At 43.6% G+C, this 27,473-nt stretch overlaps 1 protein-coding gene across 1 annotated transcript; it reads right to left on the bottom strand.

The window, feature by feature from the left end:
- Window positions 1–8,532: 8,532 nt before the first annotated feature.
- Window positions 8,533–20,323, bottom strand: LOC104514254 (glycerol-3-phosphate acyltransferase 3). Its single transcript, XM_010157876.1, has 11 exons — window positions 20,255–20,323; window positions 15,301–15,571; window positions 14,717–14,791; window positions 14,129–14,218; window positions 13,836–13,929; window positions 13,325–13,440; window positions 11,791–11,846; window positions 11,228–11,313; window positions 10,108–10,236; window positions 9,556–9,635; window positions 8,533–8,735 (listed from the first exon to the last, which is right to left on the bottom strand). The coding sequence occupies exons 1-11, from the start codon at window positions 20,277–20,279 to the stop codon at window positions 8,609–8,611; spliced, it is 1,149 nt and encodes a 382-aa protein (XP_010156178.1). The 5' UTR covers window positions 20,280–20,323; the 3' UTR covers window positions 8,533–8,608.
- Between the last annotated feature and the right edge of the window lie 7,150 nt (window positions 20,324–27,473).

The following is a 27,473-nucleotide window of genomic DNA, read 5'->3' on the forward strand; positions in this document are numbered from 1 at the left end:
TGAAATAGAGATCTGTAAGTGGAACTTGAAACATACATATATCTATATATAAAGAAAAATGCCAGACACTCACTGCCAAAGTCCTGCTGGAAGATGCAGATGAAAAGAACCTAGAATGAGGAGTATATGCCATTTAAAAGGATGTGAAATTGATTTGACAGAAATGTAGTTATGCCAGAGGCCGAGTAGTGTATAAAAATGATAACAGCAATTTAAAGAAAGCAACAGGATGCCTTAACTTTGGCAATTGGAGGTGGCACCTGAAGTAGTGATTAAATAAGACAGGCTGGTTAGTACTCACTGGTGAGCACACACGTGCATCTAACCTTAATCTTTCCTCTACACTACAGAGCAATATGACAGTGATGCCACTCTATGTAAAACTTAAGTCAGTCTTAGCCCTTTTGCCAGACCACTCCAGCCCTCTCTGTGCTTTGAAAACCCTCTGTAAATACAGCAGTAAACATCCTGTTCAAGTAACTTAAGGACCAGAAATGAACATGTCTATGGAAATTGGAAATTCTAGCCCTGAGATTGCACTGATTATCAACTCCCCATGAGTTTTCTTAGAGAGATAAATGAGTGCATGTGATTTCAAGGGAGAAGCAGGATGCAAGACAAACACTGCTGCCATCCTCAAGGTTATTTTGAGCTCCCTTGAAACACAGTAAATCCTGTACTGACTGAAGTGGGAACACAGGTGAATGCTGAACAAAACACATTCAAAACTGCGAGGACAACATCTGAAGTGCAAACACAAGCAAAGATTTGGCCTCTTCAGTGCATGAAGATTTTGATTAGATATCAGGAAGAAGTTCTTCACAGAGAGGGTGGTGAGGCACTGGAACAGGTTGCCCAGAGAAGCTGTGGATGCCCCATCCCTGGCTGTCTTCAAGGCCAGGCTGGATGTGGCTTTCAGCAACCTGGTCTAGTGGAAGGTGTCCCTGCCCATGGCAGGGGGGTTGGAACTAGATGATCTTTAAGGTCCCTTCCAACCCAAACCGTTCTGTGATTCTAAGAGGTGGTTGTTAGACTGACCAGCACAGCTCCAAAAAATATTGAGATGAGTACAAAGTAAGGAAACATTCTGGCTCAAGAACTACTTTTTCAGAGCAGCAAATTATTTCAACAGCTATAACTGCCTTCTCTCCCCAGTCATGTCTTTTTTTAATTCATGTTATCTGTAGTTTCACAGAACTAGTCTGAGGCTGTGCTACTTCTGAATTTACCAGGATTGAACACCTACATTTGGGCACTACCTTTCTCAAGATGTAAGGGACAATTTCCAAGATCTTTTGGCACCTGCAGATTTAAGATAGAAGATTTTTAGACATCCCAAGGAAGCACTTAATACCCACCAGGCACTTAACAACCCTAGAAGCCTAAGTACCCTCCCTCTCTCCCTAAACCCTCTTCTGAACTTGTGCTTAAAACTTATTTAATTTTCACCCTAAACCAGCCCAGCTAAATGAACAGGACTTCTGTCAACCACTGGTTTCTTCATATGGCTACCTTGGGGACTGACTAACTTGTAAACAAGATTCTTCCTTTCTTTCCCCAGCAGGTATTGTCATTGTTATTGTTGAGCAACACAAGGAAGGAATTGCTGCTGCTGACAGAAGACCACGCTTCTGAATTCCCAACCCTTCCCCTAAGCACGGACACAGCATTAGGGGTTGAGTGCACAAGTGGAAGTTTGATTGCAATTGTCAGAAAGGATTAATCCCTGCCCAGGCAGCTGACTTCCACAGTGCAGTAATTAAGTGGAACCATTGCAGAAGATGAAGCATGAGAAAGAAAATTGGAGTATTCTGTGCAAGGGTTGTTTTGTGCTATCGCTGTCCCCACACAGGTTTGCACTCCATCATGCTCACTTTATGCAATGCTGTCAAGCATCTGGACTAATCCATTATCCTAGGATGAAGTGAGGAGAACACAGGGCTAGTCTCATCATTCTGCTATGTAACTAAATGCAGGAGACACTGACTTGGTATTGTATGGGAATGGAGGTAGAGAGACAGAGCCCACAGGTAAGCAGTACGAGAAAAACAAACCTGAAAGTACTTACAGACATCATCCTTCAGTGACAAAACTTGTACCTTCCTTTTGGAAAAAAAATCCAAAACATCAGGCATGAAATTACACAGCCAAAAAACATTTAAAAAGAAAAAAGCAAAACTAGGTTACAACAAACGCATGACAAAATCTAGGGAAAGGTGGGAAGTCCTGATGAGAGCGAAGCACACATAAGCCACTGCTGTTCAGTGAAGCCCTGACTCACATCAACAAGTCACCTCAGAGGCAGAAAGTCTTGGCATGTCCAGCCTAACACTGACACAGGGCCCCAAACTGTAGCTGGCAGTGCTACAGTGAATCCCCTTTACTTGAATACTCCAAGAGCATCAAGGAAGACTTAAGTAAAAGGCATGAGTCGCCCATTCCCATTGTAGCTCAGTGCCAATCCATCCCAAAAGCTCTCTTCACTACTCAAAGCAAGAACATTTCCTCCGTTTTGTAGAAAGATAAGGTTACAAGCCAATCCCCAACCAATTCATTGCACAAGAATGTAACTTGTGGGAAAAAAGCCAGCCAAACCACCAAACCAACGAAACCCCCGTGCCGGTGTCAGCTGATAGACAGGACTGCTTTGCAAGGAAGGCTCTCCTACAACATATTCAGTGTGTGGCTGGATTAAGGCAACGGCTTCAAGGTTCCAAAGGAAATTTCCTTCAGATTTATGTGCAACTTGGTTTTACATGAGACAACCCTAGAATTATCAGGACTTAAAAGCTTAAGTACTAGGACAAGATATGTACTCAAGGTATAGCTACAAACCTCACTCCCAAGATCCATTCTTGTCTTAAACTGACATGACTCAGTAAAATTAACCAAGTTACACTGGTGGAATAACGTCAAGACATCACATGGCAGAGCAATTCTCAGAAGTTAAGGGTTATAAATATCTCATACACTCTCTGAAATTAAAATCCCTACAAATTTAGGTCTCCAAGGCATGCTGTGCACACAGAATGTCATCTGGTGTGGGAGAAAAAATAGGACACAGTCTATCCCATGAGTTGTACACTACCATGGCATAAGGACATGACAGAGTCACTGCCACTTATGGGAGCACTGGAAACATCCTGGAATTTGGTGAGGCCAGGTGGCCCTTCCCACCACACAGATGCAGAAACTGCATCCTGGCTACATTTAGTTGAATTCCCACCCTTGTGTCATGTCTGGCCTACAGAGGAAAGGTAGGAAGTTGGCAGGAAGATTTCTCTGGGCCTCTTCCCCATGCTGCAGTGCAACTCCATACCCCCTGCCCCAAAGGTGGTCCCATCACCAGTCTGCAAATTGAAAACTGAGCTAAGCACTTCCCCATCCTGTTTAACAGAAGTATCGGTCTTAGCCATAGAATCATCATATCTTTTGTCCACCTCATATTTAAAAACAGTACTATTTTTCTTATTAGCCAAAGGGGAAGAAGAGGTCACACAAACCATTATAGACCCTAAAAGCCAGATACTAATTTTGAAAGACTGTAATAGCTTTGTGATCTGTACAAAAAAAAAAAGGCAAACACAAACCCACACATCATTCCAGATGATGTCTTAACATGCACTGGCTTCTCAGTAAAATGAATTTACCTTTTCATTATTATTTACTGACTGTGCTTGTATTTCATTTGTATGGATTTTACCCAGCAAATCAGGGGAAAAAACAGCCTCAGAAAATCTAATAAAGAGATGGAGACATTGAACAATCATTGGAGTCTCTATTCTGACTCCTGAGGTCACATTTCTGCCTTGTTTATTATGTTCATTTCAGGGAAACAAAATAACTATTCTGTATGGGAACACATCAGAGCTGGTAATGGCAGACACATTCTTCAGGAGCAGCAGTGCCAAAAAGCACAGCTGTGACAAAATCAAGAGATCACCTTCACTGTTAGGCTTGAACAGCTAGTTTGTCATCCAAATCAATATTAAAAATCCTCAAGACTTCTTAACAGCTTCCTAGTCCAGCTGCATAGGCTCACACACAGCTGAGTCAAGATCCATGTCTTGCAGCTCATACTGGCCTACATCCATGCTCCCAGTGGTGGCCCTCAGGGGTCTGTACTGGTCCCAGTACTGTTTAATATGTTTATCAGTCACAGACAGTGGAATTGAGTGCACCCTCAGCAAGTTTGCCAGTGACGCCAAGCTGTGTGGCACGGTTGACACGCTGGAGGGAAGGGATGCCCTCCAGAGGGACCTGGACAGGCTGGAGAGGTGGGCCACTGCCAACCTCATGGAGGTCAACAAGGCCAAGTGCACGGTCCTGCACCTGGGTCGGGGCAATCCCAAATACAAGTACAGGCTCGGTGGAGAGTGGACAGAGAGCTGCCCTGAGGAGAAGGACTTGGGGTACTGATGGATGAAAAGCTGAACATGAGCTGGCAGTGTGCGCTGGCAGCCCAGAAAGCCAACTGTATCCTGGGCTGCATCAGGAGAAGTGTGGCCAGCAGGTCGAGGGAGGGGATTCTCCCCCTCTACTCTGCTCTCGAGCGACCCCACTGGAAATACTGCGTCCAGCTGTGGAGCCGTCAATGTATAAAGGATATAGACTGGTTGGAACAAGTCCAGAGGAGACTACAAAGATGCTCAGAGGGCTGGAACACCTCTCCTGTGGGGACAGGCTGAGAGAGTTGGGTGAGAGAAGGCTCCAGGGAGACTTTAAAGCAGCCTTAGAGTTCCTGAAGGGAGACTACAAAGAAGCTGGAGGGGGTGTGTCTTTCTCAAGGGCAGATAGTGACAGGACAAGGGGTGATGACTTTAAACTGAAAGAGGGTAGATTTAGATATAACAAAGAAATTCTTCATGGTGAGGGTGAGTTCGAACTACATGATCTTTAAGGTCCCTTCCAACCTAAATCTTCACCAGCAACCTCTATCAATCTGTTCAGTAGTGGATAGGACAAGGACATTTTAAAGTACCTTAAATCTCTGAGTAAAACATAATTTAGGTTTTGGCCCAGGAGCTTCCAAAAGCAATACTGAGTTTTTCATAACAAATTTCCAAGGACTCTCAATTTTCAGTAGCCTCTGTGTCAAGCATGACTTTTCTATGACAGCCTGCTTATGTTTAATGTATTAGAGGCAGAGCAACTTAACAGGATACAAACAGAACCCTTGGCCATACCCACTGTGCTCAGGGCAGAAATAGCATGTAGGTTTCAGCAATAAGAAAAGAATTAACAACATTTGAATCTGATGCCATCACCATCTTAAAACCAACTACCTTTTTTTCCTTTTGGTACAAAGCCAGCGAGGAACATAAGTTTTATCAGAGCTTGAAAGGCACCACCACTTCTCTAAATTCATAGGTCTTCCTCCAAATCTAAACAAAAATATGTACTTAGATCCTTAAATAAGAATCAATGCTCTGTGCACCCCGCAATAGGAACTACGACATGCACTTCAACTGTTGCATGGATTAATTGGGCTGTCTCTACTGATCCAACCCAATTCAGCTGCACCATTTCCCAGATTTGTCAGGGAAAAAACAAGAATGTACAAAAAGCTTTTCAGAACCAGTAGGAAGAAGAGAGTAGCTTAACTGGCATTAAGCCAAGCAGTATCTTCTATTCACTGTCCTTCTGCTGCAAGGCATTGTGGTATACATTTCTGCCCTTTAAAAATGCTTCTCGAAAGTTAACAGACTCGTTTCTAAACCAATGAACGAATGTGGATCTCATGTCTGTCACAAATCTGGGATACAGTCAGAACCATCTATTAGTACTCACCACTGCTCTCACAGCCTCCCTGAACACAACATTTCCAGAGATCTATGAGAAGCCCAGGGATACAGTGCCAAAACCCTATCAAGTCCTGCCAGGGATGGAGTCAAAAGAACAAGCAAGACAACATTTTGATAAGTAAAGATCTATGAGCAACTGCATGCTCAAGAAACCTCATCAACTTACTCATTCGCTTAGTATCTTCTCTACTCATGCACCAATTAAGAATTGTGATGCCTCTTCTCATGGCCATAAAGAAATACTCTACTTGTGCAGTTCTTGGTGTCACTCATACAGCTAATCTATAAGCTTTCTGGACAAATTCTCTCCAAAATAAGGTAGTTTTGTTTAAGGCAGCATTCAGTAGAGGATATTTCTAGATCTCATGAAGTCACAGTTCTGGAGTCCCAAAACTTCATTTGGCTTGCCAGAAAACACTTACAGTGTCATCGTATTACCCCGTTGTCATCACCCTTTGACTTAGCAGGGCTTTTTGCCTTAAAATCCAGTTTTGCCCTAAGCAAGAAGTGAAGTGCAGCCTTCAACATGTTTACAGCAACAAGACTCTGAGCTTTGGGAAACATGCACCTAACAGGGCATCCCAGTGAGCCCAGTTAAGATTTCAAAAACCACAGCAGTTAAGTTACTGATGATGAACTCCAAAAGCTGGAAAAAAGCAGAGGGGTACTGGCCCATAAACTGATTCTCTTCAGAATCATATCTAAACCCTTCACCAAAACAATTCTTGTTCCACCGAGGAATACGTCACAATTGATATCTTAGAATAAACATATACACACCCCAGTATTTATGTGAAACTTTTAAATGTGTTACCTAAGTTGTATTTTACATGTGTACGCACGTGCACACATGCATGTGCTAAAAAAGGTAAGTTGTATTTACAAAGCTTCCTACCATGATTACAATCCAGGAAAGATCAAGTTCACAGCTAATGTCCATAAATTACAATAAACACATTAATTAACCCATATCTTGCGTGACCAGTTCATCTTAGTAGCAATAATTTAACTCAGTTCAAGGTTGAACTAGGTTCACATCAAGAAAAACACCCCTGCTGTGCCTCACTTGTCTTGCTACTCCTAACACTTTCGATATCAACAACTTTGTTCTTAAAGGCCTGTCATGCTAAACTTGACAGCATTTCTCCAAGAGCCCCTTCCCAATGTTTTCTTCCAGGGTCACATACCTCCAACAGGCTTCACAACCAGATTGCCAAAAGAAAGTACAATATGCTGCATGCCTATATAGTATTCAAAGAATAAATATATTTGCCCTTGTGTAAATGCATGGACTGAGGGATAATGGGAGAGAGATCAGGAATCCTTTTTTTGCAAACTATGTTCTAATAGATTTTTTAAACCTGATAATGACCTGTGGAACAGTAATTTTTTTTTCAGGATTAAATTGAAAATATCTTTACTACAAGAAAAGACTACTTACAAACAAACTCTGCTACAAATCTGTAAGCTCATAATTGTTTTCCAGTTAATTATAAGATTCATTAATTGATTCTCCCTGATGTGACTTCATGTTGTAATTTCAAGTTCAGTCTGCACGACGAGTCGCTCCTACTCTAGAAATGATGAACACTAAGCCGTGTACGTTCCTTAGAGTCTAAGGGGGTGTAAAAAAAAAAAAAAGGAAAAGTCAGGTTAGAAAGCACGTATGAGCTCAACTTCAACTGGTCCTTTATGTCACAAGGACTGAAGTTTATGACCTTAAGTTTTCAGGAAGTAGAATTGTTTTATTTGTCCACATTTAGAGAAGAGTATAAAAAGCCACACAAGACCCATTAGAAATATAGAATTTATTTCTCTTCACAGACAGCAATGTACTGCAGATTTGAACGTGCCACGTCTTGTATCATAGGTGACTTACGGCTCCTGTGTTTACAGTTGTGATAGCTAGCCCAGTTAAACACAAAATGTGTTTCTGGAGTGTCTCCCTTCAGATCTTTAAGCCATTAGCAGCAATTTTTGCAGAAGGGTAGTCTTGAAAAAAAAAAAACACTTCATAAAAATACATCTGTCATAGCCTACGTTATCCAGCTGCTTACTGTATCTTACCTTTACAGCTCCACATCAAGAAAGCAATTTCAACAGTAGCAGTGGACAGGGAGACTGAGGGCTTGACCAGTGTCTTCCCTCAGGTAGCAGTTCTCAATAAAGGCAATACCATGTTATAAGGCCACCAAAACCACATGGTCCATGAACCGTGCTTTTAGCAGGGCAGCTCCTTTCCACACTTTAGGGTCTGCAGCCCCTGCTTCCCTTCCCCCCTTGCACAACCAAAAGAGTCTATCTTACAGTTCTGACAGAACACGTTATTTAAGTCATCTACAACTAAAAGTATGTAAGCAACACGAGAAGACAAAACTTTGTTATGTTTAAAGCTCTGAAGTACCACAAACAAGAGGTATCTTCAAAACGAGTGTCCTGACAGCATCTGTTCAGCGTACTTCCCTTCATTCTTACGAACTCAGAAAAACCACGGTGCTGTTTTCTTTTTGTCTCAACTCTCCACATGTTCAGCTCGAGAATATCAGGAGCTGCAGTGCATCATCACATGAAGACAGGGAGGGTCAGCGGAGTGAGAAGAGTGAAAAAGGAGGGAGAGATGCAGAGACACTGGCTTTTGAAAGGCTCTGCACCAGCCATAGAGAGAATATGCATATACATGGTGAGGGGTTTTGTTGCTCCAGTTTTTTGGGGGTTGGTTTTTGGTTGGTTTTTTTTTTTTTCGTTTAACACACATTATTCCTGCTAAGGCTGGTTGTGCAAAATTAGTTTTCAAGAACCACCATTCAGTCTGACTCTGCTCCTGCAGACAAATTTTCTATTGATCCATTTCTCACTAGCATCTTGCTGTAGTTTTTCTGCTGCTCTTCTTTGAAAGTATCTTTGACTCTTGCTCGTTTCAGACCTCCATCCCTGGAACAGAGCAAGAGAAAAAAAGTAACCCATCATGATTGTTACCACTATTCCTATCAAACTATGTATTATATTACCTATCTTAGGCAACTCTGGAGTCTTCACCTAGAAAGTTATTAAAAACGCTTTTCTTCAGAACGTTCAAGTTAAAGAACATTTAATAAAACACTTGTCTTCAGCCATAATGCTCATGCAGTCCATATTTTGAGTTTAGCCCATTAAAGAAGCTTACTCGTGCTGGTAACAGGTTACACCTACCATCAAAGTCTCTGCCAGTCTGGGATGCTATTTCCCTAGACTGTAAAGGCAGACAATCTTGTGCAACACCATAGTTGTCTCTTGCCTTACATCATTCCAAGGGCCAGCTGGGTCTCATAGTTGAATCATCTGCCTGCTCTCTTCATTAGTATGTTGCTCTCCAGTTTTTTCACAAAGCCCTATGAAATCTAGGCATTAAGCTACTACTTACTGAGGTAGGACATGAGAAAGAGCAGAAAGCCTCAAGCCCTGTATTTTACTGTTCATCTGTTTTGCCAAGTAACTTCCCTTCATCTCAACATGCGCAACAACTGTAAAGGGGTCCCTCTTCAAGCATCAAACTTTTAGGTCAAACTCACTGCATTAGCACTACATGCTCAAGACTTTAAGCATCTTTTATTTTTACCTACACATATGTGCCTGTGAAGTTAATCCCTCATTTTCTCCTGAATGGAATAAAGTCATGTTGAATGTCATCTGTCGCAAGTTAAGGGAGGAAGCACCACTCCATCGAACTAACAACAGATAGACCATGAAGTTTAAGAAGGATGGCATCACTCACCAAGGAAGTTCAGTCAGTCCTCCTTGGCGAGCAATGGCTGACTTCACTCTGTTGGCAAACTGGACAGCATCTTCACCTTCCTTCAAGGGTCATAAATTCAAAATAATCAAAGCAGAGAGAAGTGAATTGAAACAGACTGCCATAACACTTTTCATCTGCTGCCTTATCGAATTAGCTCACTGCCAAACAATCCATCCCTTATCATGCCAACAAAATCTGATGATCCAACACGATAATGATTTAGCTCATTTTTTCCATGAAGTGTTGAAATTAGAGGAAAATTTGCTCCAACAGGATGGAAAATTGACAGCATTACTGCTGTGAACAGCCCTACCTTTACTGCTATCCTTTGCATATTTGATGCACTACTGACAGTACCAAACCGCACCAGGAAAGGCTGAACCCAGTCATACAAAGTTAACACAAAAGTTCATTATGAAACTCTGGTTTGAAGAGATGGGGTGGGAGGGGTTTTGGGAGAAAAAGAGTAAAAAGAGGCACGTGCAGATGCAGTCAGGTTCCTGAATAGCAATCAACTACATATTAGATTACCTTTCTAACCATTGGTGGCATGTACCACACATTGCAAACAATGGCCCAGCTGGTCATTATTCGCAGCAGATAGCTCACGATGTTGTATTTGCTGCTGTTCCAGAATGCATCTCCAAACTGAGGATCATACTGTATGGGATCACAAAGTAACAAATGATAAAGTCTCTACATAGAATCATAGAATGATAGAATGGTTGGGGTTGGAAGGGACCTTAAAGATCATCTAGTTCCAATCCACCCTCACCATGAAGAGTTTCTTCCTTGTATCTAATCTAAATATACTCTCTTCCAATTTAAACCCATTCCCCCTTGTCCTGTCACTACAGGCCCTTGTAAAAAGCCCCCTCCCAGCTTGCTTGTAGGCCCGTGCAGGAACTGGAAGGTGCAATAAGGTCTCCCCGGAGCCTTCTCTGCTCCAGGCTGAACAAGCCCAATTCTCTCAGCCTGTCCCCATAAGAGAGGTGCTCCAGCCCTCTGAGCATCTTCGTGGCCTCCTCTGGACTCGCTCCAATTGGTCAACGTCCTTCTTATGTTGGGGGTCCCACAGCTGGATGCAGCACTGCAGGTGGGGTCTCACAAGAGCAGAGTAGAGGGGTGGACCTCCCTCAACCTCCTGGCCGTGCTTTCCCCACAGACCGTTACAGCCTCAGACCTGCAGTGGATGCTTCCAGTCATGTGCCAGAGTAAGAGAAAATTCACAACTGACATGTCTGCTTAGAATGAGGCTTTAGAAAATTACCTGGTGCTTATTAGTGCTGCTTGGGATGACATGACAGAAACAGCAGCAGATGTCACTCATTTGCCTGAACAGCCAAAAAAAGCTAAGTCTGCTGCAAGCTACATGCCTCTCTTCCCTTCAGCACTGGGAAGGGCTAGCTGGCTCTCCCTTCCTTCCAGCTCTAATGGAAGAAGCTGACTCTACCAGGTCCTGCCAGCCAGGCTCCATGGGCAGAAAGACTTCTCTTTCTCATTTGAGCCACTTATACTCTAGGAGTCATCCACGGCATGTCACCAACTGCCAGAGCTACTATGCTTTCATCAGGAGAGAGACAGCTTCCTACCCCCTTGACACACACAGATCCCAAATTTTGAAATTCAGCAGCCAGCTATCTCCACTTACTTTGATTGCAACAGGATATATTGTCCCTCCTATTTCAAAGCTCCCCTTCTTGAACATCATCACAGATGTATTGTTTATGCAGGTGCCTGTCCAGAAGAGAAACTGAAGTAATTTTTTCACACAGCCTACCGCATTTCAGTAGTGGCACTACCTCAACATACAGGTCTTGACACTCACTGAGGAGTAAATGCAGACCCTCTACAAGCAAGTTAAGCATCTCTCCCATTTGCTGTCATTCTTTGTCTTGTGACTGACTCCCTGAATGAAGTCAGAACATGTGTGAGACAAAAGGCACAAGGATGAGCTTAGATCTGTAGGACAGTGAATTGATATTCACAGGCAAAAGAAACAATCTTCCCATTCTTCTGCCTACAGCTTCTGCCAGAAGACCCAACAGCCAGGGACAGCATTGTATTGTCTTTGTGTAATCTCATATTAAAGATTAAAAATAGGAAGAAAATCTAAGACAGAGATGAAAATACATTTGAGCTCCAGAAGCCATGAAAAGACAACATGGATGACATCTAGACTGAACGGAGATGAGGAGCAGTTCAGCTTCTTACCTTCCGGAAAAATTAAGATCGGGAGCTTGCTTTTATCTGTCACATGTTCCCTGAGTCTGTGGAAACAGAAGGAAAGCTTAAACACCTCTTTTCCACTTTTCTTTACCAAGGCAGGTGCATTAAAAATACCTTTACATGCAACACATTTGTTTGAAACAGAAGCCTTTTACTGGACACTAATTTATACTTGCTTTTCTGTTTCTGATAAACCTGAAGCTTTGTGCAAGCCACTCCTTAGGCCTCTGGTACATCATACTGAGGCAACATCCTCTTTTCTTTCCTCTCTATTATTTTATTAATGACTGTCAGGGAAGCCAACAAATGCATGTCATTAAGTCAGTCCAACTAACTCTGATCAACTCAACCTGCAAGAAACTGCCTACCTAAGAAAAGTGTCTTGTGCAGTGGCCCATCCAGGCTTTGCTTACTTCACAGCAGATTTCTTAAAAGAGAGGACTCCAAAATGCCTACAGCTCACACTATGTGAATAACACTTGGATGACTTGGCAAAGCTGTCCTGCTGTGCAGAGGCCAAAGAGGTGGTGAAGAAGTTAGCCTTTCAAAATGAACCTAAACATTCTCAAAGAATTAGGAAGAATTTCTGTTACTGTACTACAGTGTTCATGGGTATGCCTTTGGTGACATTCTGCTGAAAACTGCTTTTGTAAGCAGCTCAGCTTTATAACTAGATGTATGTTTGCTCCTCACCCAAACAAGCACAGCTTATTATTTCTAGTGGCTCACAATTTCAAATGAAGTTGAGACAGTTCTTTTCACAGAAAGCCATTTTTTTTTGCCAGTATTTCTCTTCAACAGAAAGTCCCAGAATGTGAAATATCTTCGCATCCTTTCAATATGTATATCTGAATTCAGACAGCAGTTATTATGCTGACAGGTACCCAAATGAGATGTTTTGTGATGGTCTGCTGCAATCAAGACCTTACCAGAACCTTTGGTCTGAACTGTTTCATCCTGTATAAACTTTCCAAGCCTTTCTTAGTGACCTGGGAACCTGACATTTTGCCTGCAGCCTACTGTACCGAAGCCCACACAAGCAAGCATATTCAGGTTGTTACGAGTGATCTGGTTTGCTGCATAACCACCCCTCCAACTCACCCCAAGAACCCCTGTTGAGCCACCACTATATTGATTACTTCCACTCCTACCTACATCTACTGATATGCAATACCCTGCATCATTCCAGCCTACAGTAATGCTGAATTATAGATTACTCACATCCCTGTGATTGGCCTTGAACAGCAGTCAGCATTTGGAATAAAACAACTAGATATGGCTCCTGCTAAAAGATGATGCTTTTGCAAGTCAGCCTTTGGCTCTCTCGAGATCCCAAGGTTCCAAGTTCCCTCATCGGCTTCCTGGGTTTCTGTTTTTCCAAAGGTTTTAATTCCTCATCTGGGTCTTTGATCGTTCAGTGACTCTACAGGGTTTACATACCCGGCTGTGGGCTCTCAGGCACTAGTAGGACCCAGAGTTACACTAGCAGTGCAACTCCCTGCTCCAACCCACACCTCACCTTTTTGTCACGAGATGGCGATCTCTGATTTCTGAGCGTTCAAACCAGATGTGAGGACAGGCCTTGACTGTGGCTCTCTGAATAACTCCCATTAGTCCACCGTGAACCTGGCCAACCTGCAAGCCCAGTAACGCACATCAGTATATGAGACAACTGAAAAGCAGAACTCCCTCCTCTGCACCCCCCTCAAAAAACCTCAAACGCTCTGGAGACTGCAAACCAGGATTGGTCAGTGCCCAGAGAAGCTAAGGATCTAGATGCACGCATGGAAGCGTATCTCAAGCATTTCACCAGATGAAGAGCCTAGCACTAACACTGCCAGGACAACTTCACCAGCACATAAAATTGTACACCAACTTCAACACAATTTATACTTTTCCCCACTGACTAGTACTCAAGTTAACATCTCTACTGTGAAAGTTAAGTATTGAACCCCACAATCAATACCCCACAATCTTTCCCTTTCTTGGTCTCTCTCTTTCTGCTGTGGTCAGCATGGATCTCCTCATACCATTGCATAGCATCCATCATTTATCAAAATGATCGCATCTATTGGTGATGTGTGGTTGGCAACACAAATTCCTCCTTTCTGAGGTTTGTTTTCCCTGCAATTACATAATTTTTGTTAGACTACTAGCACACTAAACACATTACACACACAGTAGTTCCATAAAGCTCTCAGGTGAGCAAACATCTAATGTGACATTAACCTGCAGGTCAGGAAGGAGCTGCCCCATTTCAAATGGGATACTCACAGGTGAAGGTGTACACACGGTTTTGCTATCATACCGTCAGCTCACTCACTTGTTATGGTAATGGACAGTACCAGACAGGGCTCTGACAAGGATGCGGGAGCATGTGAGGTGGACCACTTCACTCAAATAGTTTTTCACACTGAAAGAAACCATAGGCATCTGGAGCATCCTGGAAGGCAGCTAGACACACACACAATATTCTCCAGCCTACTCAGCACAACGCAGGGCTGAAATTTTTCTGATACGCTGGAGGAGAGGTATATTCCCAGCTCTACCATTCACTTGCTACAGCAGCTCAAAGACATGTCATACCCTTGGTCTCACCTACCTAGACAAGGCTGTCATCTCCTCACTGGGTATTTTATATCCCAGCACAGATATCTCCCCTACAAAGTTCCCTTTGAATCTCTCATGAGAGCAGGAGGATTCCCTCAGAAATCAGCAGCCTCAGTGCCAAGCCTGGCAAGAAACCAACTTCAGCCCAAGTTCAAAAAGCCACTAAAAGCAAGGCCACAAGTTTGTGGGTAGTGGCCTATCAGTAGTCTATCACTTGTAAAATCTGTCCAGTCCTAATCTTGAGCTGTTTGCACTGATGCAACTTGGCAAGCTCATCCCTCACACTGCACATAGTACACACCTGCTGTTTGGCAGCTGTCCTACTATTGTTGTCCCCACAATCATTGAGGTAATCCCAATGGCAGCAAGGGTAAAGCTGTAGACAAAATAGACATTAAATTAAAATAAGTAGTTTTACTCATTTTAATATCACTTTCCCTTTTAAAATTAAAAGGGGTTGCAGGAATTCAATTATTCTTCAGATACTTGACATATCCGGTTCTTAAACTCAGTAATCCCCTGAACACATTGCTGAAAAACAAAAATAATCATGGCCTAGCAAAGGCAGCAGATTCAAATACCCCAATGCATATAGCGTCGGGGAGTTGTAGAGCTCACCCAACTTACACTTACATTGCCAGTACACGACTTAAGGGAAGCATTCACAGAAAAGATGACCACTAGCCCTAATCTACTCTCACCAGCAAACGGCAAGATAAAAGTCTCCTGAATGGTCTCTCTCTCAAGGGAGAGTTTAAGCAGGTTCATCTTCTATACCTGCTAATGCTGCTTTTGGGTTAAAAAAGTTGAGATGATGTTTCCCAAGAAAACACACATCTGTGTGTTCCCAGACAGACAAAAATCCCTCAGCACCCATGAGCTTACCGTAGGGGCAGCAGGAGGCAGTACCGCACTACAACCCCAATGACCCACACAACAGTCAACCTCAAGCTGATGTAGTGGAAGTTGACATTAGTCCTCGTGAGGAGATTCCAGGAGACCAGCTCTTCAGAGGAAAACCTTGTGGTGACTTCATCTTCCACAATGGCCTCAAACCCTTTCCGGCAGAAGTAGAATATGTCAGAGAATTCAAAGTCCACTCGATGCAAACGTGCAATTTCTTTCTCCAAAGGTGTTACATCTTTTTCAATGATACCTTGGGAAGGAAAAGGTAACCATGAGGAAGTAATTCTATACAGTAACAGTCATCCTCCAAAATCACCCACCGCTCTGCATTACTCGAAGAGGGAAATTTACTGTCAGAGCCTATGAGAGCAAGATCAGATGGATAGTTGAACACAGCATACTCTTCACTAGGTCAGTTCTAGATCCCCTTCCTCACAAACACCTTGAACAGCAAATATATCAAGTTCTGTTGCCTACTGAAGGTGAAGCAAGAAGGCAAACACTTTCCCACCATCTGACAAGTCCTCAACTCAGCAACTTTTTCCAAGACCATCTTAGGCTTCCGTTGGAAACCAAGTGAGACCTTGGCCTTTCTATTTCCTTCACCTGGTGCTTTGTGCATTAAAGGGCATGCAGTCTCCTCCATGGAGGCTTCCCTGTTCCCGAGGCCGGTCTCTCATCAGAGATTCTGGCATTCCACAGCCACATTCAGCCAAGATTAGCCCTACTGCTACCTGCCAAAGCCCCAGACTGCAAGAGCTACCTGACATCTGTGCATGGACCAGCTTTGAATCGAATGCACCTCACTCCCATCACAAGTCTTTCTATAAGAATAGACAGGACCACATTATTTCTTCTTTAAATCAAAGAAAAACCCTTCAAAAAGCCACAGAGTCAAATAAAGTTGGGCCTAGAGGTGCCTTGATATAATTTGGTTTGGCACTAACAGTTGTGTTTCAGTTGAACTCTGCCCACATAATGCCTGGCAATTGAAAAGGAACCTGGAGAGTTCAGAATTGCAGTACAAATGGCACGTATTCCCTCTCCTCCCTACTTTGTTTTTTTATACTTGAAGTCTGATAAGCACTGATCTCTCGCTAGAGCTTTCAAAGGCAAGGACAAATTGTGTAAACTAAATATAAAGATCAAGTAGCTGCTTTCTGGTAAGCAAGTCTGGCTCCAGAAATTGATGACTGAAGAAATCTAGAATAACATTTAACCAGAATAACCATCCCCTGAGACACTCAACTAGGATTACAGAGGTCCAAGTTCAGATTGCCACTCTGTCAGACACCCTCTGATAAACTGCATAATCCCTGTACTCCCATGTTGAGATTAACAGCATGAGAAAGGAAGAAGTATCCAACTGTTCCAAGCTACTAGGCACTTTCCCACAAATACACATCCCACAGTGTGGAAATCTACGTCCCAAGGAAGTCTTGCCAGCCGAACTCCTCTGTGAATGCATTTGCTATGCAATCACATGAAATGTTTAAATTACAAGTGACATGGAAAGTCTTTGTATTGCACTGTAGCATACATGTGGGATAACGTAAGAAGCTCCAAGATACAAGTCCCACAAATGACTGAGGTAACCACTAAAGAACAACGCGCAAGAGACACGTTACACTGCAACAAAACCTACTAGCCCCTTCAGCTCTGAACTTGGCAGCCACAACTTGCAATTCTACCAGGGGATCAACTCAGTGAATTGTCCTGTCGCTCACCTATAAATAAAAATCATTAATATGGCACACCCAACCTGTGTCATATTTTAAACCCAAAGGAGAGCTCTGGTCTGTGGTTCCATTTTCCTCTCTTTCATTCCCTTAAACCTCTAAGCTGTGAAACATCCAGGACTATAGACAAGCCAGCCCAATCCATCTTCTCCATACTGCTGTTAGGGTGGCAGACAGGTGGTAGCCAAGAAACCAGATAGCAGAACTCTCCAGCACCCATCACACAAGTGACTCTCTTCTCTCCAGTTCCCAGGAGAACTGGGAATGCTTCTTCCATATACAGCCTCTGGTTCAGCATAGGCCAAGAAGTTGGCTCTGCTGGCTCCTACTTCTTGGCTGAAGACAGCCCAGGGCTCAGGTTTAACACACTGCTGGCACAGCCAAGATAGCACAGCTATAAAGTCTTACCTCACCAGCCTGCGCTGTCATTGTCACATGACACCTCCATGCGCAAGCTGGCTTGCGGCCTTGGGACAAGCTACTCCAAGCCAAGATCCCAGAGACACCTGAAGGTATTATGAATAGAACTAAGCACATGTGGCTCAGGCAATGTACTTAGCCTTCTTGTAATCAGAAGTAACATTTAATGGCCTTTAATCCCTTGGCCACAGGCAGAACTGGGTTTGCCAAAGACGGCTAAAAGGCAGCATTATGCAGAAGTTCAGCAAACATCACTCTCAACCAAAAAAAAGCCATAGCTGCTACTTTACTCAGTGTCACTGCACAAGCCTCAAACCTTTGAGCTCACACACTGTAGTCAGCTAATTATACCTGGCTCAAATTTGACATTACCTACTTAACAGTCATATTACTTGCTTAAGCTTTTCTTTTAGTGTATGTCACTTTCAAACTCTGACTTAACAGCATTTTTGCATTTTTTAAACCCACCAACTTGAAGAGGACTGACTTTTGACACAGCCAACACCCACACTGACAGTTGAGAGCTGGTTATTCAGCTACAATGAGATAAGTATCTAGCCTCCAAGTATCTGCTCAGCCAAGAGCTACCATTGGGCCTGACACATAAACACACTGTCCCTAACAGTGGAACATTGAGGTGACAGCACCAGAGTCATTCCCCACACAGCAGCCACACCAGCCAACATTTTTCTTGGAACTATGTCTTATTACACCACTAACACAGCAGCACTGGCTGCCATTTCTGCCAACAGATATGAAATACACTGGATTCGGTACTGCAAAGTGGTGTCTCCTCAGTCATGCTCTCTCACCTTTCCTGGAAGGACATTGGATTTTTAAGTCTTTGGGAAAGACTATTTTTGTTCTGCCTGGAAACAAGAAAACTTGACCTTGCATCTGCAGTGCTCGCTTCTATCCTGATCCACCTCCTAGTGAGGAAGGATGGAAGAGGTTCTACACATTGCCCTTCAGCACTTAGCATGCATATGCATACACACAGATAGACACTTACCTTTACCCTGTTTTAATCAGCTACTCCATAATTTATTATCACCAGGAATATCTCCTCCCTCAGCAAATATTGTGTAATACAACTAGGCCTCTCCTCCTGCTCATATTCTGTCAGCTCAGGAGAACGCTAACTTATATACTGCACTGTTAGACCTACACCTGCCCTGACCCACAAATACTTCCATCCACATACAGGAACCCAGACTCCTAATCACAAGTCAGTCAGCCCTATACTTAAAATATTCTGAAGAGCAATACACACAGCACAGTTTGTCACTGCAGATTCCACATCTCCCCCACCTCTCAATTTCTCAAGTAAGCAAGACTCCAACAGCCACCTACAGTGGGAAAAGGTTTTAATTTTAACTATAAAAAGGACATTAAAAATTGTGCTTCAGGCCACCAGTATGATTGTGTATTCACAATCATAAGACCACTTGAACAGCCTGCATCCAATCATCTGTATGAATTACCTCAGGCCATTTTTACTTTCACTAATGCTCCAGGCAGTGGAGTACACTCAGTCTAGTCCAGATTCCAAACTACAGCACATACTAACACCATACACCCCTCGGTCACACATACAGGGGGAATAGGTACTCATCATTTTATGGAAAGACAGCTCATAGAACATAATCTACTAGGCAGGTCCTCTCTCCCTTTAGCTTTCTTTTCTAAAGAAGAAACTATGTGCCAGAAAGATCAGATGTCGAAGAAGACAAAAAGCTCTAGCTATGCAGCTAAAGCAGCACAGTTGGATCTCTTGCCCCCTCACTGACCCAGGACATGATGGGACACTATCACCCTTACAGGAAGAAAACTGATACCTTGCTGCATCACTGACAACCTGTGAAACAGATAGCAGGGCACTGACATTATTTGGAAGGATCACTCACCTTGTTTTCTCCCAGCCCCAAGAAAACCCCCACAACTTGCAGGACACTGGCAATATGGGACATAATTGCTCACTTTAAAGCAACTGAGAAAAAGTAAGTATGACAAATTTTAAACTGTTTTAAGAGCTGCAGTGCAGCACACCATGACACACATACAGCATGGGTTAAGTTATAGTAAAAGACCTCATTTCAAAATTAGGCTAAAGGAAGAAATATGAAGCAAGCCTTCAGCTGTCTTTCTACAGATCAAGAGTGCAAGACTTTCATCTGGCAAACACTGAGGTAACTCCAAGAGGCAAAAGGTGAATAGCAGCAGGCTGAAAAAAAGGGAACAAGTATAGCACCGCACACGTCCATCCAGCAGTCCTACTACAGAGAAAGCACTGAGTCTGGGAAAGGAAAGCGCTGTCCACTGAACATTCAGATCTCCTTGGAGAAAATGTTAAATGTACTCTGATGACTGCAACAGTTGGCCAGTAGCCCTGCAAGCAGTGACCTAGACAGATTTCAAAACAAAAAAAGAATCAAGCTCATATTGTAACTTGAAAATGTCCCTCAACTGAGGACAGTCTCCATCTTAGGCTCTACTTTGTTTTGTTAAACTTAATGCTATTTCATACCCTTCATTTCCTCATCCCCTGATTTTTCAACCATTCAGTACAAGCCAGTAAAAGAAGCATTTCATTCTGCAGGAACAGTTCTTGTGCCAGTAGCATTGCAAAACAACTAGACGAAATATTTAGCTTGTAACCACCCCACCTCTCCTCCAGTTCTCTCATGCACACATCTAACTTCTCCATTTGAAAAGGACTCAATTCTACTTTAGAACACTAGCCTTATCAATTTGACCTTGCCCCAAGTTCTCACCATTAGCAGCAGGAGTCTTTAGCATCTGTGGTTGTGGCTTTTTGACACCTTTTTCTATCCGTCTAGTGGCCCACTGTTGAAGAAAAAGAAAACATTAATTTCACAAATGTAGTATTCACCTACGGAAAAAAATCTCCTAACAAAGCAACAGTTAATCGAACAGGTTGTGATTTTCAAAGAATATCTTCACCAGGTAATCACCACCCATCTTCCTCAGATGTGTTCACAAACCCATACACAGTTCTTCAGAGAAACACTGCCTCAGTGTATTAAATAACCAAAAGAATCCACTCAGTGCTAGTCAGCACTTCCCAAGTCTGCTTGCCAGTCTTCAGAGAGCCAACTGAGTGCTTCACAGATGTTTCAGTTCCAGTTCAGATACACAGTGAGTAAGAGCCCAATAGGCCTCCATCAGCCTTGCTACTTGCACACCAGCCACTGAGTCACAGCTGCATTGGAAGCTCCGGGAGCTGAGCCAGACAACAGCCCCTGAGCACGCAGCATGTGTTCACAGAGTCAACAGACATCACAACTCAGCTTGTCTTCTTTCAGAGAAGTTTCACCATACAGAAGCAAAAAAAAAAAGTCCTAACTGGCCTGTGTGCAGCTAACTCCACTAAAAACCAAAACAGCATTTGCAGTCACAGGAAGTCTCATTTAGGTTCGATCTCAGTCCAAAGAGGATTGCACACACGATTTTTCCAAGCTGAACAAAACTGAAATTTCCACTGACTCTGTAACTGCTCATTTCTTGGCATTTTAGGGCTCTGAGCAGCAGAGAAATGGGCCAAATCACTGGATCTGGTGTACAGCTGCAGAGACCCCTTTCCCCCTGCCATTGGAAAGGGCTGCCAGCTCACTGGGGTTAACCTGCTCTTCTCTAGTGGGTGAGTTGGGAGAATAAGACTGAAACAGGTCATAAGTAAGCTCTGCTCTCCAACAAGTGTCAAAGCTTCCCATCAGCTCTGCTCCCTGCACACCCATCAGGAGACTTCCTCCCATTTCCAGCCCCAGTGAGGCTGGAGCCAGTTTAACCTGTTCTCAGGCCAAAAGGCTTTTTGACCTTCAGCTGACTCAGTTCCACACAGTGCTTTTAAATAGCTCTTCTACCTCCCACATGAGGCTTCATTTTTACTGGGTTAACGATTACAACCCCTCTGCCACCCTAAAGCCTGGCCATGATAATAGAGGAACCCTTCTGGCCTGAATCCTTCCCTTCCCTACGTGGCAGTTTTGTAAAGGGATGGAAGGCTCAAAGAAGACTGACTTTGTGGCTCCGTGTTATGCACATTAATTCCTCTCCCACAATATTCCTAGAAATAGGATTACAACAGGCATTTCCAAGACAGACAGGTGAACTGGTAGAAATGAGCTCTTATCAAAAGATCAGGACTATCCTGTTCAAACCTTAACAACTCACTCTCCAGTCCTTAGGCAGTATGAAAGGCCCAAACAGATGGTCCTTGCTGGTCTGCAAAGAAAGGACACAGACTAATGCTTAACCATGCAGTTTCCACCTCTTCCCTCTGTCAGATCTGTGGGGCATTTACAGATGCAGTTCCCTTTCGAAGAGTCAGTATCCTGACTCCTGGCATTGTCTTCACCACATAACTTCCCAGAAGCAGCCAAGACTGCTTACTATATCAGGTCTTAAATATATTCACTTCTTTTCTCAGTTCTGCTGCTAAGGCAATAGCTGTTCCAGGAACTAATTTTACTTGTAGGGTAACTCAGTACTTTCCAGCTACACATCATCCTCAGCAGTGCTATGGCCATACAAGTTCTGGGAAATACCAAAACAAAACATTGTTCAAGGAATAAAACATGCACAATACCTCTATTTTTTCTGTTAAATGGATTTGGAGCTACAGGCGGACTGGCAAGTACATTGACACAATCATTCTCTACCCAGACTTGAACCACTGTATTCAACAAATTAAAATCTCTGTAAACAGGCAAGTCACTTATTACACAGAAGAGTAAGAACATACTTGGCTAATGGTCTCAGCCATTTACACTAGCTGAGCAAATAAGTCTTCATCTTCCAAATACTCTCAAACAGGTAAGCAAAACTTAGCACTGCCACCTTTTGCTTTGCAAAAACCTGGGAGAACAGTTTGTTTGGTGCTCAGAAAGAGCAAGCAGCACACCCTTCACCACGCTCTTGCTACAGGAACTTACGCGTTTGTCCTAAACAGCGTCACAAAGTTAGAGCCTCAGCAGAAGCCATGAGGACACAAGCTATTGAGACATGCCTTTGTAATGCTCCTAAGGTTGCAACGACCTACTGCACTGCTGTATCTTTTGACACTTTGCTATACAGAGGAGACGATGGACTCTTCCCAAAGCAGACAAACTGCAGGGTCATGTAACTCAAGTTTCTTCTGCTGGATGCATTTATCTATTCAGAAAAGTACATTCAAAATCCAAGGTAGTCTGACTTCAGGTCCACAGGTTCATCTAACTCCAGAAAGCTACAGTACAGCACCTGGGAGAAAGCAGGGACAGGGGCAAAGAGAGAGACCAGAGACAATAGTTCCCTTTGCCCTTCTGCCCCTGTCTTCCCAGGAGCTGGGAGCACCACCACCAGCTTGACACCAGTGTGGCACCATGTACAAAGGATGCACAGAGCATTCCAGAGGACAGTTGACTTGCTTGTGCTCCACAAGTCAACAGTTGAGGCAGTTTTACTTTTGGTGCCAGATCTCCCAGGAGATTTAAGCATGCATCGAGCCTGCCCAGATCCTGCTGCAGAGCCTTCCTATCCACACTCCCACCCAACATGGTGTTGTCTGCAAACTTACTGAGGATGCACTCAATTCCCTCATCCAGATCACTGACAAAACTGGCTGGGCCTGAGCACCTGGTTGTCCTGTACATGCCACATGATGGCACTCAGATGATCTACTCCATAACCTTCCCCAGCACTGAAGTCAGACTGACAGGCCTGTACTTCCCCAGAAGCTCCTCCTGGCCCTTCTCATAGATGGGCATCACATTTTCAAACTTTCGGTCCACTGGGACCTCCCCAGTTAGCCAGAACTGCTAGTAGAAAGTGGCTTTGTGAGAACTTACAACAGCTCCCTCAGCACCCTTGCATGGATCCCATCCAGCCCCATAGACTTGCATGTGTCTAAGAGGTATAGCAGGTCACTGACTGTTTCTTCTTGGATTATGCGGACTTGATTCTGTTTCCTGTCCCCGTTTTCCTGCTAACTGGCTGGGTACCTAGAAAACATCTAGTCTTACTATTAATGACTGAGGCAAAGGCGGCATTAAAAGTACCTCAGCCTTTTCCTCAGCCTTTGTTTCCCCCACATCCAGTAAAGGATGATGATTCTCCTTAGCCCTCCTTTTGTTGTTAATGTATTTACAGAAACATTTTTTGTCATCTTCTATGGCAGTAGCCAGATTAAGTTCTAGCTGGGCTTTGGCCCTTCTAATTTTCTGTGTATAACCTCATGACATCCTTGTCCCTCCTGAGGTTGCCTGCTCCTTCTTCCAAAAGTCAAACGCACAGAGGTTCCCCACCCACCACCCCAAATTCTAGCCAAAGCTCTGTGTTCAGCCAGGCCAGTCATTTTCCCACCAGCTCATCTTCCAGCACATGGCGACAGCCTGCTCCTGCACCTTTCAGACTACCTTCTTGAAGAATGTCCTGCTTTCCTGCACTCCTTTGCCCTCAATCCATCATATTTCAAAACAACATCCATGTTCCAGCAACAAAGCAGCTAGACGTTTTTACTTTATCTAATCCTTCTATGTATTCTCAGGTACCTGAAATAAAGGCACTATCAAAGCCAAAATTTGAACTTTGATCAAGTGACAAGTTTGTTTATACCCAATTTGGAAAGCAAAAGAGGCACCACATGCAACACCTTCCTTCCTGCTAGCTAGGGATTTGCACCATCCATCCACATTTCAGCTGGTTTGCTTTTCACCCCATTTATCACCTTTGCATCACATCTGGCTTATCAGCAATGCTTGATGATTATTCAGAAGAGTAGAGAATTACTGATGATGACCAAGATCTGCACTCATGGAGTTAGATCACTGGTGTTCCCCCGTTTAAAGGCACTGCCAGGTCACATTCAGAGCAGAAGTTTATATGGCAGTTTAGGTGAACGCTCCTCCTTGGAGGCGCTCCAAACCTCAGTAAGAGCAGGGAGATTTCGTAGCACCTCTCACACAATGCTTCGCTGTTTAATGAAGAAAAATCTGCGTGCCAATTACTGGGCTGTTTTGTGTGAGGAGGTGAGGAAAACATCACCTCCAAGGGAGCAACTATTTCCAAGTGAGGGCAAACGGTCCTCTGTGGTCTGCCATGCCACCTTTTCCTCATTCTGATGAGATATCTTTGTCACTGCCTCAAAGCAGCTTTCCAAATTCTGCTGCACGCAAGTTGTATAGCGAGTTCTTCCTGGTAGACAGGTATCCAAAGAATAACAAAGATTCCAGCTTCAGTGGAAAACACCAAGGCATGAGCAACAGAAATGCCAAGCAGCTTCAAAAACTGTTACCTTAAGGCAAGCTCAAAAAAATAACAGCAGCTGTATACTAACAGCATTTGCTTATCAACAGTATCAGAAATCCCAGTGTTCAGATGCTGTAAACTTGAGAATGGTTTCAGATCTTAGTTGCTGAGAAGATGCTGCCTTAACTAGTAATGCAACCCCAGCAGAGGGTAACCCCCAGCTCTGCCAACCTTACTTATGTGCAAGGAGCCATCTGTGGAAAACATACAGAAGTCCTTCACAGGACTGAGGTCTAGGTTAATACAGCCCATTGATTTACTTCCAGATTATGCAGCAGATTTGCTAAATCATTATTCCAAAAATCAGTCCAAGCCCTGTAAACAAGGGTGCAGCATTCACATCAGGCACATCTCCAAGGCGTGCTACTTGTTAACATCTGAGCTGGCAGCCTTCAGAGTTCTCTCCCACTTCAGAGCTCTCGGTTTCTCCACTGCCCAGCAGTCCTTAAAGGATACCAGTTTCACAGATTGATGCCTTCGCGAGCACTGCGCAACAACATTAGTCAGCAAAGCTTGCTTCAGTGAGTTAAAGAGGAAACAGTCAAAATCCCACAATGATTCATTTCTTTACTAACTTACACGTTCTCCTTTTCCCTTCCCCGCCCTTATACTCAGCACCACATTCAATCCTGATGGTGGTTCCTAGGAAAAGCTGCAGCCTGACGTACTTGGGACAGGACAGAACAGCCCATCCCACCAACCCTGCGCAGCCACGACTTAGGTTTTGACCACAGGCAAGGAAAGGTCCTTTTTCCCCCTCGCTGGTACACCATTCTCCATGCAGATGACCTGGCAGGTGCATTCACCCTGCCAGGTCACCTGCAACACACATACCTTTGGTGTCACCTCCTAGTTATCAAATCATGTTATGCCCTTGTCTAGCAAAAGCACATTCCCTGCATGGCAGCATAGTAAGTTATTAGAAATTGCTTCTGTTACAAGGGGCTGCTATTAAACCCAGATGGATCACTTAACGTGAAAAACACCTATGACTTCAAGCATCTGTTGTGCATTACAACACCACCGGCAAAACCAACCACCCAAGAAATGCCTTCTCTGCTAACTGCAAGACCCACAATCAAAGAGCCTTGAAAGATTGAAGGGGGTGCATTCACAGTGCTTGCAAACATCAACAAACCATTTGCTCAAAAATACACAATAACATGTTTGTTAGTTTATCACTGGGCTGCTTCTTAACACGTGTGACCTAATAACTTCACTTCCCTTAGGCTAGCTCATTTCTTAATATTTCACACGCAATGTGCACCACACAGTTTAAAAATACAACAAATGTTTTTCCCATTAGAATGAACAAGTAGGGCAGTCTGTATAAGTGTTGCTGCCAAGTCAACCCTACTGCCTCAGGGAGCTAGGCACACCCCAAAAAAAACCCAGCAGACTGGAAAAAAACAAACCCAGACTATTGGAATTAGTTCATAACAAGGTGAGCTGCAATTCCTCATGCAGAGATCACCCAGAGGGGCTCATCACTACTGCAAACACATAGGCACACTGTCTAAACTAGTCCTCCAGTTTTCCTACAAACTGATGCAAATAGGGAAACAGATCACTCTGGTAGTGATGGGCCTTAATGAAAGCCAAATCACTTTCTGAAAGGCTGGATTTCTCCACTGCTTGGGAAGGGAGCTCCAACAGCATGCTTGCAGGGGCCTTATTAGCCCCAACTAATAGTAGCACATATAAAAGAAGCAACAGGCCAAGACAGAGGAAGAATGAGATGAGAGGTCTAAATTTAAAATTGGAAGCTATCTGATGACGTTTAAAAACAAGAAAAAACACAGCACGCTGTGATGTCACAAGGGGCAGTCCTCAGCATTGCAGCAATAGGAAAGATTTCTGTGGCACACGATTCCACAGTCATCAGCATGACAGGTGACTAGCCCAACTAGCTCCTTGTAGGAGCAAACAGCTGCTGGAAATGCTCTTGGAGCAGCAATTGAATGTTTAAAAAAACCAACTAACATGGTATCAAAGATCCTTCTATGAACAGCGAAAGGGAAGCTGCAGGCAGAAGTGAGCAGTTACCTAAAAGCTTGTTTAGTCTGGTAAAGCAATTCAGAAGCAAGTTAATGTACTTCAAGGAATACCTACATGATGGGGGAAGCAGGTTTTCTAATACCAAGTAGTCTGCCTGCTTTACTGCATTCCTCTGGTATTAGCACAGCTGGCCAGGCTTCTCTGCTCTTTTCCTCCTTATCACACAGGAAATAATATACTTATGTACTCCATATAAAGCTGGTCATCCCTAGTGCAGTAAAGGGTCAAATGCAACCCAAAAGGAGCACATCCTCAACAGTGCTCGTCTGTACATGCTGCATCTTGCTTCCAAGCATGTGCCTTGCTGAGGCAGCCCAGCATAGAGAAAAAGCTATTGTGCACCAACTGATCTCCCTTGTCAGTAAGGTCAGATTGCCAAAGGACAAGAATGCTTTGTTCCCAAAAGGAGCTTTTCTTGGACCATGCCTGCAGCACTGAGAACAAGTTTCTGCCCTCCTGAAACAAACAGTAACAGATTTATTTTTATCGACAGGAAAAAATTCAAGCACAAGTCCAGTATCATCCTCAACTTGCTCCATACCACAACCTAGATGACAACTGAAGACCACAGACTCATTTTTATATGCCTTGTTTCATCTGATGTGACAGTGGACCAGCAGATGTACC

Source organism: Eurypyga helias, unplaced genomic scaffold, assembly GCF_000690775.1.
Source record: "Eurypyga helias isolate BGI_N326 unplaced genomic scaffold, ASM69077v1 scaffold8638, whole genome shotgun sequence".
NCBI lineage: Eukaryota > Metazoa > Chordata > Aves > Eurypygiformes > Eurypygidae > Eurypyga > Eurypyga helias.

Bases quoted from the DNA above. Each gene is read 5' to 3' on its own strand.
- LOC104514254 (XM_010157876.1), bottom strand. From the start codon at position 20,279: ATGCTAAAGACTCCTGCTGCTAATG. The intron at 13,441-13,835 runs GTATGAGGAGAT...CTGGGCTTGCAG, and splicing joins ATGATGGATGCTATGCAATG to GTTGGCCAGGTTCACGGTGG. The intron at 11,847-13,324 runs GTGAGGTGTGGG...CTGTTTCCACAG, and splicing joins CGCCATCTCGTGACAAAAAG to ACTCAGGGAACATGTGACAG.